Genomic DNA, 13,103 nt, shown 5'->3' with positions numbered 1-13,103 from the left:
GGTACTTAGACAAACAGATATAGATATATAGCAGATAGATAGATAGATAGATAGATAGATAGATAGATAGATAGATAGATAGATAGACCGACAGAAAGATAGACATAGGTAGACAGGTAGAGATAGATAGATACATACATATATAGATACATAGATAGATATATAGACTGATAGACAGATAAATACATAGACAGACAGATAGATAGATAGATAGACAGACAGACAGACAGACAGACAGACAGACAGATAGATAGATAGATAGATAGATAGATAGATAGATAGATAGATGTGTTAAAAGGAATTCTTTATTCCTTTTTTTAAATTTAACGGGGATCTGTAGGTCTTCTTACCATAGAGATGTATAGGGATTAACCAGCCAACGGTGACAGGAAGTAGAAACAATAGAGACAGGAAGGAAGAACTATAGAAAGAGGAAGTGGGGTAGAAAAAGGATATAAAAGGAGATCAGTTGCTGACTGTTGGGTTGGTGAGTTGCTGACAATTAGGGCTGGCAGTTGAGGGGAAGTTGGCTCCTGGGTGTGAATTGGTCATTGGGGGTTGGTTGCTGGTGGTATGGGTTGGTGATTCGTTGGTGGTTGGGATAAATATATATATATATATATATATATATATATATATATATATATATATATATATATATATATATTTATTAGTTAGTGGTAGTCTCTCGGTATATATAAATATATATATAAATATATATATTTATAGTCATTCTTGGTCACCGAGAGACTACCACTAACTAATAAATAAATAAATAAATAAAAATATATATATTCTGCCTGGTGAACTGAGCTGAAGGGTGATCAGCTGGACTTTCTCTTTCTCTAATGGCAGTTATTAGCAACAGTTATAGGTAGATATAGGCATTTTTAGGTAGTAATTATAGGTAGTTATAGTATAACTAGTATAGACATTAGGACATTTTCTTTCTCTACCTCTTTTCTATATTTCTCTACTATATTCATTTTACTATGTTCTTTTACTATCTCTATTTTAATTAAACTAAATTGATAATTGTTAAAAGCTGCTAGAAGTTTTCTTTTTTCTGGCTTAAAGGGATAATATTAATTTACAACTCTACTATATTTTCATTAAAAATTAAATTATTAAAAGATGCTCTCTTATTTTGTCAAAACTCCTTACCGATGGATGGATGGATGGATGAATGGATGGATGGACAGATAGATATATAGATGGATAGATAGATTAGATAGATGGATAGCTAGATCAATGGATAGTCATACAGGAATTCACATATATTTCTTGCATAATGATGTCCTACATTTATTCTCCAATTCCAACTTTTGAAAAAATGCAAGGGTATCTATCAGTCAATAGAAAGTTCACAATGCCTTCTATCTTGAGGGGCTATACCTGCTATCTCCTTACAGTTGAAGAGAAGCAAACCAACCCATTTTTTAAAATCTTTTTTTCTCCTCTAGGGGTTGTTCATTTTGTTGTTTGGATGCCTCTGGGACAAGAAGGTAAGTTTTTTAATAATTAAATTCCCCTCCTAAGAACATTCAACAGTTCTGAAGACAATTTGATCATTGATAACTTCTTTCAAACAACAGGTACAGGAAGCTCTGCTGCATAAATTCTCCCTATCTAGATGGTCTTCACAACACACAAAGGTAAATACTTCATCTCTGGAGATTTTGCTTTGCTTTGCACAGGTAGCCCCACATAATGAGAAACCAAGTAAAGGACTAAGTAATGGCATTGATCCAGGAAACAGATATTATAGGATCTCTTGAAATAATCTTTTCAATTAACTACTTTTATTAAGCGCCTACTAAGTTCCAGAACGTTATGCTAGGCATTAGGTGTACAAAGACTAAAATAAAAGTCTCTGCCCTCAAAGAACTTACACTAAAATCAATTATCAAGACAAGTGCCTCATCCTCCATTGCCCCCCATTTCTTTCATCTATATAAACAGCCGCTTGATTTTAATTAGTATGAAGTCTAGAGATCCTTAAGCTGGGATATCATGAATATGGATAACCTAAGCCAATGATTTTTAATTTCAACTAAAATAATTGAATTTCAAGTTAAATAATTTAATCAAAATTAAGATATCAGTGTACTGGGGGAACCTAAGACCCAAAGAAATAAGTTAACTCAAAATAGATATAGTTCTTTTTATAAAAACAAACCTATTATTGATGTTCAGTCATTTTCACTTATATCTGGCATTTTTTAGTGTTTTCTTGGCAGAGATATTAGAGTGGTTTACCGTTTCCTTCTCTAGTTCATTTTACAGATGAGGAACTGAGGCAAACAGGATTAAGTGACTTGCCCAAGGTCACATAGGTAGTACATGTCTGAGGCCAAATTCAAACTGAGGAAGATGAGTCAGACCAACTCTAGGCCCAGCACTCTAATCACTATACAACCTAGATGCTCCAAACTTATTATCCTTTAATATAATATGCTAATCTTCCTTTGTATAGACATTCTCAGTAGCACGCTATTAAAAGAAAAGAATTTTGAATTATGACTATACAAGTCCTATGATAGATGCCTGGTATTTGATGCTCTGCTTTAAAAAATTGAAATCTATACCCATCCATACTTTCTCAGCTAGTGCTCCTGGTGACTAACAATGTACTTGTGGCTGGATTGGTGGTTGGGGCTAAGGACGCAGCTGTGGTCACCAAATAGACAAAAGCTAACCCAAGAGGATTCAAACTCTGGCCTTACTTGTCTTGTGCTCTAAACAAAATTGCCGTGCTTCTAAATGATCTTTTTTATGCCTTCTAGTCAACATCTCTGGCTTCATCAACTCCTGTATTTTCCATGAGTTCTCCAATATCAAGAAGATTTAACAATTTGTTTGGTAAAACAGGTATGCAGTGACTTCTAGGTGTTCTCAAGTCAGTGAAGCAGATGAATTTCTGATCCTTTGCTAGCTTCCTTGACCCTTTCAGGACCTATATGTAAAAAGTAATGACTTTGCAGGGGGTGGGGGGGTACTCATTAAAAAAAATTAGATTAATGCCCACTTTAAGAAAATCTAAGCATTAACGTTGAAGGAAAATTTTCCCAGGCAATTATTTACAGTGGGGCAATCCCCTTGTGGACATAAAATAATGTCTGGGGATTGTAGACATGATTTAAGAAAGCTGTCACTTCAGTGTCACAGCCATACACACACACACACACACACACACACACACACACACACACACACACACACGAACACACATGGACACACAGCCACGTACTTTAAAAACTGCTCCTTTGCAAGAGTTTTTACTCATAAACAAATAGGCACTTTTACATTATATATTACAAAAGTATGTGAAAGTCACTTTGGTAAGCCTCAGCATCATCCACCTTGAGCTTATGTAGATGATTGACCCAAAAGGCTCTGATTCTGCAGCCGTGAAAAACTGAAATTTATCCATCTAGGCTCCATTTCAGTTATAGTTTGGATACAAACATAAAAAAAGAATGCTCAACTTTAAAAAAAAATAAAGTAAACCGAGTTGCATGGAATATCATGGCATTCAAAACACATTCTGGCAAGATAAATGACTGACATTTTTATCTTGAGACAGGTAGCAATAGAGAGCATCCTTAAAACAAACTAATATCCCCCATCCTCCTTGAACCTGACTAGATAGTACACATGCCCAAGTCTAGAAAATTGTCAAATGAGAAGAGAACCAAGAGAATATTATATAAAGCTACATAATTAATAAGAAATGATCAGATTAATTAAAAAGCATGGAAAGACCCATATAAAATTATGAAAAGCTAAATGAACATTATATATAGCTACAGAATTCATGTTTGGAAAATAACTTGTTAATGTCCACCCTTAGGGAAAGAATTAATAAATAGAAACAGAAATGACAGTTTATGTATATAGCTTATATATATATATATAAATATATATACACACACATTTATATATAGAGAGAGACAGAGAGAGACAAGTAATGTCTCTGGTTGTGCAAGGAAGGGAGGGAGAGAGGAAGATACCTGGGAATTTTGATGTAACCAACAAACTAATTTAAAAAGAAAAGAAAAGAAAATTGCTAGTTGAATCCATGCTGTACTCACTTGTTATAAAAGAAGCCCTGGAAATGTCTTTTATTTTCAAAAATTTCTAAAGTGCAATGTTTTCCACATACTTCTTTGTGTATTATTTATAATTTTTTTTAAAAGAGCACAACCAAGATTCTCCTGTACAAATAAACCACCCTCACAGGTTGAAATAGAAATGACTAAATCCTCTGAAGACGTTGCCAATAAATCACTTTGCCATTATAGAGAGAGTCATTCACATGAGTAAGTACAATCACTGGGAGCAAGGAAAACAAGATGGATACATTGTCCCATTTAATATTAAAAATAAAATTCAGGCAACGCAGTAAGTCAGATCTGCACAGCTGCAAATATCGATATAATTTAAAGCTAAATGAAAAACAATAAAATTCCACACAAGTTTTTATTAGAATTATCCAGATTAAATCTAGGTTTGAATGTAGAATTTATGGATGTGACTGTAGTCATGATCGATTACAAAGGATGAGCAAAGAAGCTGCTAGAACTTAAAGAAAATTCAAATGTCCAATGACTGCCTGGATATTTGCGTGGATCTCTCATTGGTCACTGATTCCATTGCAGTTTTTAATGTTCTTGGTGTTCAGTAATGACTATCCCTTTGGTTTATGTTGTCAGCAGTCACAAAGGCCCCCCCATGCAGTGATGGAAGCCTTGTTGGCTGTTGCAGCTCATGATTATAATGGTAGGGTGGGCACTTTGTCCCTCCCCTCCCCAAACACACACATGTGTCCCTGCACTCGACTCCAGCTCCCATTCTCCCACCCAACTACCCACCCCACTCTCTTCAAGCCCCTTCTGCATCCCTCCTTCACACATCAGCCTTGCCTCAATGTCTCTTTTCCCCTCTCCTCCTTCCCCTTTCCCCTCTCTCCCTCTCATTCTCCAGTCCCTTCCTTGATATCTGTCCAGGTTCACCAAAGCCAGAAGGGGAAAGGAGTGAGCTCTGACCAAGTCTGCCACTTATAGTCCTCCCTATCCAGTGCATGTAGTGGCTTTGGATCAAGCTTGTGGGGGCAGCTGGCTACACTCAGAGCTTTGTAGAGGACTGGCTTCTCCCTGACTGCTAGAGTGGCATGAAATATAGTTGGGGCTTTTGTGCTGCCATGCATGTTTGAGAGCAAAATATTTGGCTCTAGTTTAGCCTGTTTCTGATTGTTGGGAAGATGATGATGACCCGGACAAGTTGGTTTTAAGCAGTGGTAGAGTTTGCCCTTCCATTAGAACAGAGCTCTCCCTGGTGGGCAAAATAGGAAGCGTCTACTTTCCACCTGGAGAACACCCCTCTTTGACCAGTATTGTTTGCTTTTATTTTGCCTTACAGGAACATACAATGTGTCGCCCCCAGAAACAACCATCTCATCCACAGAAAACTCATCCAGTGCTTATTCTTTGCTTAACTGAAAACAGAAAACCAGTCTTGCGTGACTTCTGGGAACAATGGACTTTACCATTCATTGACAAGCTTCAGAAAAGGAGATACCTGTAAAATACCTATCTGAAAAACACCCTCTCCCTCAAGGCCTTATGGCACAGACTTTTGCACTAAAGGAAGAGGTCACACTCAATCGTGTAAAGACTTTGACTCCAAGTGGTTTTATTGTTTACTTTTGACTTTTTTTCTTCTTTGGAATGAACCCCAGTGTGTACAGTATTTAAGAGATCTTATAACGTTACCCCAAACCTAGCTTCTTCTTTGGCTTGAATGTGAATTAAGGTCTTGAAAAGACATTGACATGGTTCTCAGTTTCAACTCTGCTTAAAATAATAGGGACTAAAGAGTTAGGACGCCCCCAGAAATTGTGACTTAAAAACTTTTTAAAATCAAAAACAACAGTCTTAGATGTAATGATGATTATCCAAGGTGGAGTATTCTTATGTGGCAAATGGGGAAAATAGAGAAAGATAAGAAATTAAAAGTGAGTTGTAGTAAAGCTAGTCCAAATCAATTGATGGTGCCATTCTGAATAAAATACAGAAAAATGATGAGGAAACAGCAAAAAAAGGAAATGACATCATTAAAGACCTTTTCTCTTAGAATACAGAATTTGCTAAAAAACAGAAGAGATTTATGACTCCACTTGTCTTATCCTTGTGTTTTGAGATTTTTATTGATGAAGAAAAAAGGGCAAGGGAAACTGGGAGAGTATTCTTTTGCAGACCCAATCACAGAGCAAGGTGAGGTGACTAGAATTTTGTCCAAGGGTAAGAAATTTAGAGGATGTCTATAGCATCATTCCATGGCACATTTCCCAAGCCTCTTCTTTCCTCACCCCATTATGGCTTCCTGCCCTTCCTCCTACTTCAGCAGCTTCTGAATCTTTTAGTTTCCTTCCCTCAGGGGCTGTACTCCAGGTGAGCCTACACTTCCCTACTGCCACTTGTCCCAGGTACAGAAATAACTAGTTATAGTTCATCTCAAGCAAAAAACGAATTATTGGTTAAAGTAAGTAGAGCTTGTAAGACAAGTCAGGTTGTTAAGTTTCCTCATTGAGACCGCTCTTTGAAATGTGTCCCAATGATCTGGAATCTTCTCATTGCTAAAATATATCTATTGCACTGTAAATAAATCTATATTCTGATTATTTAAGAGCTTTAGCCAGGTACTTCTTTTCTGTGCATTATATAGTGTTATTACTCTTTAGATGATTGTGATGGTGATGGATGATATAGGTGACAGTTTCTTTTGGTGTATTCCAAAGCTATACATTGTCTCCTCTAGACTTCTCAATCACAGAGCAGTTTTCATTTGGAAGTCTAATATGGTTTAAGGTGACTATATCTAATCACTTAGAAAATCTTCCACAAGTGGATTCTATTTTAGCTGACTTCTCTGTGTTCCTAATGACACTTCTGGTTGATGAAGGATTCTTTCCTGTATAGTCCCCATTTTTTTCTGTGCAACCCTTATTTTAAAGATAATCCTTATCTATAGATATTTATTGAGACTCTTTGTAGTTTTGCTAAGCACAATGCCTATATAAAATGCATAAAGGCCCTACCCTCACCCTCTATGAAGATTAGGCAGATATGTATAGATTGTTCCCTTTTAATATTTTACTTGGCATTCCTTTTCTTATTTCATCTTAGCCTTTCTTTTCATTTTTTTCACCTTTTATTTCTCTATGTTCTTTCAAGACCTGGAAGTGGAATAGGGAGGGTTAAATTATACTTAGTATTAGGTATCCATTTACAAAAATGCAGAAATTTATTCCTCCACCAAGTATATCTAAGAATTGCATAACAAATGGCCCAACTGAAGATTCCATGGCTAAGAATCTATTAAGAATGCTAGATTAGAGTCAGAGAATTTATGTTCGAATCTCACCTCTGACACTTCTTATGTCTTGGAGTACCCAGATTTCTGTAGCCTCATCTATAAACTGCGGGAGTTTGACTATATGACCTTTGAGGTTCTTTCTAGCCTTAAATGGATGATCCTATAATAAATGAAAACAGACTAAGAGGCCCAAATTGGGGGATTAACATCATGTTGGTCTTAGAGGAGGATTTACCTTATTCATCATCTAGTTTAGCCTCCTTATGTTAAATTAAAAAAAAAAAACCGAAGCCTTGGAGAGGTTTGATGGTGTGCCCAAGGTCATTGCTCAACCCCAAGGCTGAGAAGGCTTTGGAAGTATCTAGAACAAAGAATGGATAACAAGGGAAGGAGAGAGCCTGAGTGAAATGTAAGGTTGTTTTGTCCTGGAAACTTGGTAAGAACTCAGATGAATGTAGCTAGAAAAGAGATAAGCACAAAAAAGTTATAGAACAAAGCTCGATTATAGGAAATTAAGGAAAAGTGAAGAGTGAACCAGAATAGATGGCAATTTTTACATCTGGATTTTTAATGGGAAAGGAAAGGAATCCCTAGATCCATATCCTGAAGTTAATTTTGAATACTGTTGCTTCCATTGACTTCAATGGAAACCCTAAGGAGATTATTGTGCTTCACAGCATGAACAGGACTTGTGGAATTCCAGGAACTTTCATCAGGGTTACATAGGATATGATATTGGCACTCTGCCCATACTCCTGAATGGGAGCACGTTCTCTCACTTCTACATGACAAAATGCACACACACACACACACACACACACACACACACACACACATATTCACACACCCTCCTTCAATTCACTGGAGGGTGGCTCTGAAAATAGATCAAAAAATGTAGTTCCAGATTCAACAGGGTAATAAAAGAAAAACATCATTTTCAGATTTCTCTGCCTTAGTCCAAGATGCAGAGGTCAATCATTGACCATTCTACTGGGTGATTTATTTCCCAAGAAATTTCCAGAGCACTGAGTGCTGAGAACCCAAATTGTTTGAGTTCATGACTGGATTCCAAACACATGGGAATGCAGAACTCCACAGTTGGCCCTGTGGTAAGCTTTTCTTCCTCAACAATAATCAGTCCTCATATGATAACCCTGAGGGATAGAGGAGAGTTGTCAGCCAAGATGTCTGATAACTGGTGTTTACTGAAAGATCTAGTCAGTTTTATTTGCAGAGAGGGATGGTGTTTGCTTTTAGTTGCTCTGCTCTCCATCTTGATAGATTTACCTGTGAAATCTCTAACAGAAGCTTGAGAAATGAAAGTGAAACATTTCTTTTTGAAGCCACCATCTTCCAAAGGGCCACCCTCACTGACTTGGGAAGTTCTACCTGGCATTGGCCAAGTTCCTACTATGTGCAGAACACTGTGCAAGAGACTGGATCAGATATAGGGAGAAATAAATTTTCTTCAAACTTAGCAGAGTTGCTGGCATATAGTAAGCATTTATTTGTTGAGGGACAGATAGGTGACTCAGTGGATAGAGTGCCATGCCTAGAGGTGAGAGACTCTGGGTTCAAATGTAATCTCATATATTTTCTATCTATGTAACCCTGAACAAGTCACTTAGTTCCAGTGTCCTAGCCCTTACCACTCTTCTGCCTTGGAACTGATACTTAGTATTGATTCTAAGACAGAAGGAAGGTGTTTAAGAAAATAAATAAATGCTTATTGGCTGACTAGCTAGAATGAGTCTAGATCTCTGTATTCCTAAGCCACTTGTAGTCTAGTAGTAGTCCTGCTGGTATTTGTGAAAAAAGTAATATATAGAAATATAGTAAGAAATATAGAAAAAATAGAAAATATAGAAATAGTCACTGAAACTCAGTCTATTAAACCCAAGACACTGAGCAGGAATCCATTGCAGATGGCACAACTCTGAATCCTCTTCTCTTTATGCCAACTAGTTATTTGGAGAGAAATGAAAATCATAGGATTTTCCGATTACGATAAAATAAGTTTGCTTTGATGGGATCAGAGAAAGGACAACATGTTAGAGGGGATTTCAATTCAGAGGGCCTGAGTTTAAACCCTAACTCTTCTGCTTCCTTTAATGACCTTAGACAAGTCACCTAACTTCTGTGAGCCTCTGTTTCCTCATCTATAAACTAAGAAGGTTAGACAAGATGATGTCTAAGTTCTCTTCCAGTTCTGGATCAGTGTGTCTGGGATTATGGGGATCACAAATCTACTAAGGCTTACAAGGATGAGAACTGTAACTGGGTTAGGCAGTAATGAGGAAGCAGGGAAAATGGAACTAGTGAGTAATATGAGGTGAATTTTAGGGAGAGGTTTCAAGGTGAAGGTGGTTGAAAGTCATGATATTTTGTGAGGTAGACAGAGGGCAAAAGGACTTTGGTGTTCAGTTAAGTTTGACTTCGTGACTCCATTTAGGATTTTCTTGGCAACGATGCTAAAGTGGCTTGTCATTTCCTTCTTCAGTTCATTTGACAGATGAGGAAACAGGCAAACAGGGTTAAGTGGCTTTACTTGGGTCACACGGTTAGTGAGCATTTGTGTGTGGACTTGAACCCGGGTCTTCCTAACTCCAGGTCCAGTGCTCTTTCCACTGAACTGCCTAACTACTCCTAAAAGTGACTTACTAGAATTATTCTGAAGCCAGCAAAAACAAAACAAACAAACAAAAATCCCTAACCTTTTCTTTACCTGTGAGATTTAGGAGCAGTGAAATTTGGTAGTGATCTCAGAAGGGACTGGGCAAATGGCAATTAGGTGTCATTAACAAACATTTGGAACAAACAGCAACTACTCAGAAAAGAAGGGACTCTAATTCTCATGCCCTGGGTAATATTCAAGGTGTTATAATGACAATGTCTTGTCACAGAGATGAGGAGAAAGATGCCATTGGGCTATTTACCAGGAATGTAGTTTCTGTGTCATCATTTTCAATTATATGCTGCCAGAGTGATTGGAAATGGACTTTTGATCCAGTTTGAGGACAAAAAAGCAATTAGAACCTTCAAAAGAAGTCCTTGTAGATCTTCCTTCTTTGTATTCAAAGATTCTATGGCTACCAACTAAGTCCCATGCTAGATTTCCTAATTTCCACCAGACTTCTCATACTAGATCCAGTGGTGATATCTCCCACATCCAGGTCATTGCCGCTGGCCTGGGATAAGAGTATAAAGATTAAATCTGATACCTGGGAACCAATATTTCAATGAATTCTTTGCAAATCTTTGTACATAAGATTTCTGATGGAGCAGTTACCTTCTTTCAGGAACTCCCCTTGCTTAATATTCAGGAATTGTTTGAGTAGTATTTCCACAATTCTGCTATAAAGTCTGATATTTCAAGCTTTAATCACAGAGAAGTTATACTACTTGCTTATGTGATGTGCCATGTGGTGGGGCATGCTAACAGTTATATCTGGTCTATTTTAAATAGTCCCACAGTACCTGCCACGAAAGTCTTCCTTGCATATTGACTAGCCCTGATCAGAAAAGATATTAGGGATGAGGATTACTGTTGTTCAGTTGTTCAAACTGACTCTTCATGATGCCACAGCTCTCCATGGGGTTTTAGCAAGGAAATTTGAATTGGTTTGCTAGTTCCTTTTTCAGTGAATCCAGTGGAATCAAGAGGTTAAGTGACTTGCCTGGGGTCATGCATCTACAAAGCATCAGAGACTGGATTAGGGATGAGGGAGTTTATGGTATGAAGAGATTGCTTGATTTCACCTAAAGGAGCTGTTTTTCCAGGGTGGTTGGCATGATTCCTCTAGAAAAAGGACTCTTATCAGCCTCATGACAGATAGATTTCAGAGAATCTATGAACTTGGATGAGGAAAAAGAATCACATCTTTATGTGAATATAATTGGTTTCCTTTGTAACTTTACATATTTTATTTTATGTATTTTTAAAATTTCAGTTCCTCCTTCCCCTTCTCACACCCTAGAAGGCATCATCTAGCAAACAGATATGCATATATAGATTATGTCTTTCTTGTTTCCCCTTCTCAGTTCATTTACTAAAGGCGAACATTCACAAGTTATTCTTCAAATATTAAATCTGTTGCTATATATAATATTCTCTTGATTCTACTCATTTCACTCTTCATGATCTCATGTAGGTATTTCCAAGTTTTTTCAAAAAATTAATCTGCTCTTCATTTCTTATGATGTGTCATTTTATGCATATAAAAACATGATTCTGGGGGCAGCTGGGTGGGTCAGTAAATTGAGAGCCAAGCTTAGAGATAGGAGGTCCAGATTCAAATCTGACCTCAGACATTTCCTAGCTGTGTGACTATCAATAACTTAACCCCCATTACCTAGTCTTTACCTCTCTTCTTCTGCCTTGGAACCAATATAGTATTCTAAAATAGAAGGTAAAAGTTAAACACACACACACACACACACACACACACACACACACACACACATTATTCTGAGAAGAGATTCTCAGTCTTTCCCAGATTGCCAAAGGAGATCATGTTAGAAAACATAATCCAAGAACCCGTGTACTATTTTAAGACGATTGCTACCAAAATGCAGCCCCTCACTTTTCTTTGTTCAGTCCAAAGTGCCTCTATGATGGGATCAGAAGCAAAGATTTCCCACTGTAAATAGTGCTCTTTAGGGCAACTAGTGAACATTTCTGGGTCCTTCTGAGTAATTCTTTTGCCCTATGAGCGAAAGTCAAGAGAGGTCACTTTTCCAAAACAAGAGGCCATCCATCAACTATTGCAGAAATCCTTGAAAGGGATGGCACTGGGCAAAGTTTGTCTTGGCCACTTATGAGTTCTCAGGCTACTAATCATCTATGAACCAACTGTCTCTCAATATTTAAATGGATTTTCTGGCTAGTGAGCCCTTCATATATGGGCCAGCATCTGAAGATGTTTCAATAGACAGACTCATGTCTGATCCTTGCCCATAATACTAACACTTTTGTTTCCCAGTCCTTCAAAAACTTCTCTTTAGAGCTACCACCATGGCTTCTTTCCCAGCCTCAAACTCCAGCCCCATGCAAATCAACACCTCAATTTCAGAACCTGGATTAGGAGCATTTTCCTATTTCAATGGCCCCATGGGCTTCCCTGGAGGTTCTCTCTCTTGCTTGTTAGATCTCTCTGCACCATATCGTCCTGTCGATGATTTCAGCTTGTCTTCAAGCCCTCTGTTCTCTGTAAGATAATGTATTCTATCATGTAAGAGGAAGACATTTATTTTTGTATTTCAAAGAGGTTTTTTTTTTCCCCCTGTCACAAAACTCACACCTCGGATATATAAGCAGAAGGGAAATGATTTGTTCTTGCTTCCTATGTATTTCATCACCAAGTTCTTTGTCAATAAAAGCTACCCACACAGGTGTGAGAGGTGACTGCTTGTTCTGAGTATTTACGAGGTGCAGACCAGGGATGAACTGCTTTCCATAAAACAAAGAACTGATCATTATATTTCAGTTTAATTGTATTTGTAATCTTATGTATTTTGTTCATTTAAAAGTGTTATTTTTAGGTGACAGTGCATTGAGTGTCAGCTCTATAGGTAAGAGGTACTAAGTTCAAATATGACTTTATACACTTCCTAGCTGTGTGACTATGGGCAAGTCACTTAACCCCCACTGCCTGCCCTTACCACTCTTCTGCCTTGGAACCAATATACAGTATTGATTCTAAGATAGAAGGTAAGAGTTTAAAAAG

The 13,103-nt window shown here is 37.4% G+C and overlaps 1 protein-coding gene across 7 annotated transcripts in view; it reads left to right on the top strand.

Annotated features, from left to right (window-relative positions):
- ADGRF5 (adhesion G protein-coupled receptor F5) overlaps positions 1–12,774 on the top strand; it is a 159,242-nt gene extending 146,468 nt beyond the window's left edge. For 6 of the 7 annotated variants that reach the window (XM_007484034.3, XM_007484032.3, XM_007484031.3 and 3 more), the window contains 4 exons: positions 1,464–1,505; positions 1,596–1,655; positions 2,787–2,871; positions 5,422–12,774. In XM_007484034.3, the coding sequence (XP_007484096.1) occupies positions 1,464–1,505; positions 1,596–1,655; positions 2,787–2,871; positions 5,422–5,501 (267 nt within the window). In that variant the 3' untranslated portion in view covers positions 5,502–12,774. Of the gene's footprint in view, positions 1–1,463; positions 1,506–1,595; positions 1,656–2,786; positions 2,872–4,715; positions 4,783–5,421 lie in introns of all 7 variants that reach the window. The other variant, XM_056818364.1, reaches the window with a different exon arrangement.
- The last annotated feature ends 329 nt before the right edge of the window (positions 12,775–13,103 follow it).

This window comes from Monodelphis domestica, chromosome 2, assembly GCF_027887165.1.
Source record: "Monodelphis domestica isolate mMonDom1 chromosome 2, mMonDom1.pri, whole genome shotgun sequence".
Lineage (NCBI taxonomy): Eukaryota > Metazoa > Chordata > Mammalia > Didelphimorphia > Didelphidae > Monodelphis > Monodelphis domestica.
This window is presented reverse-complemented; position numbering and strand designations above follow the sequence as displayed.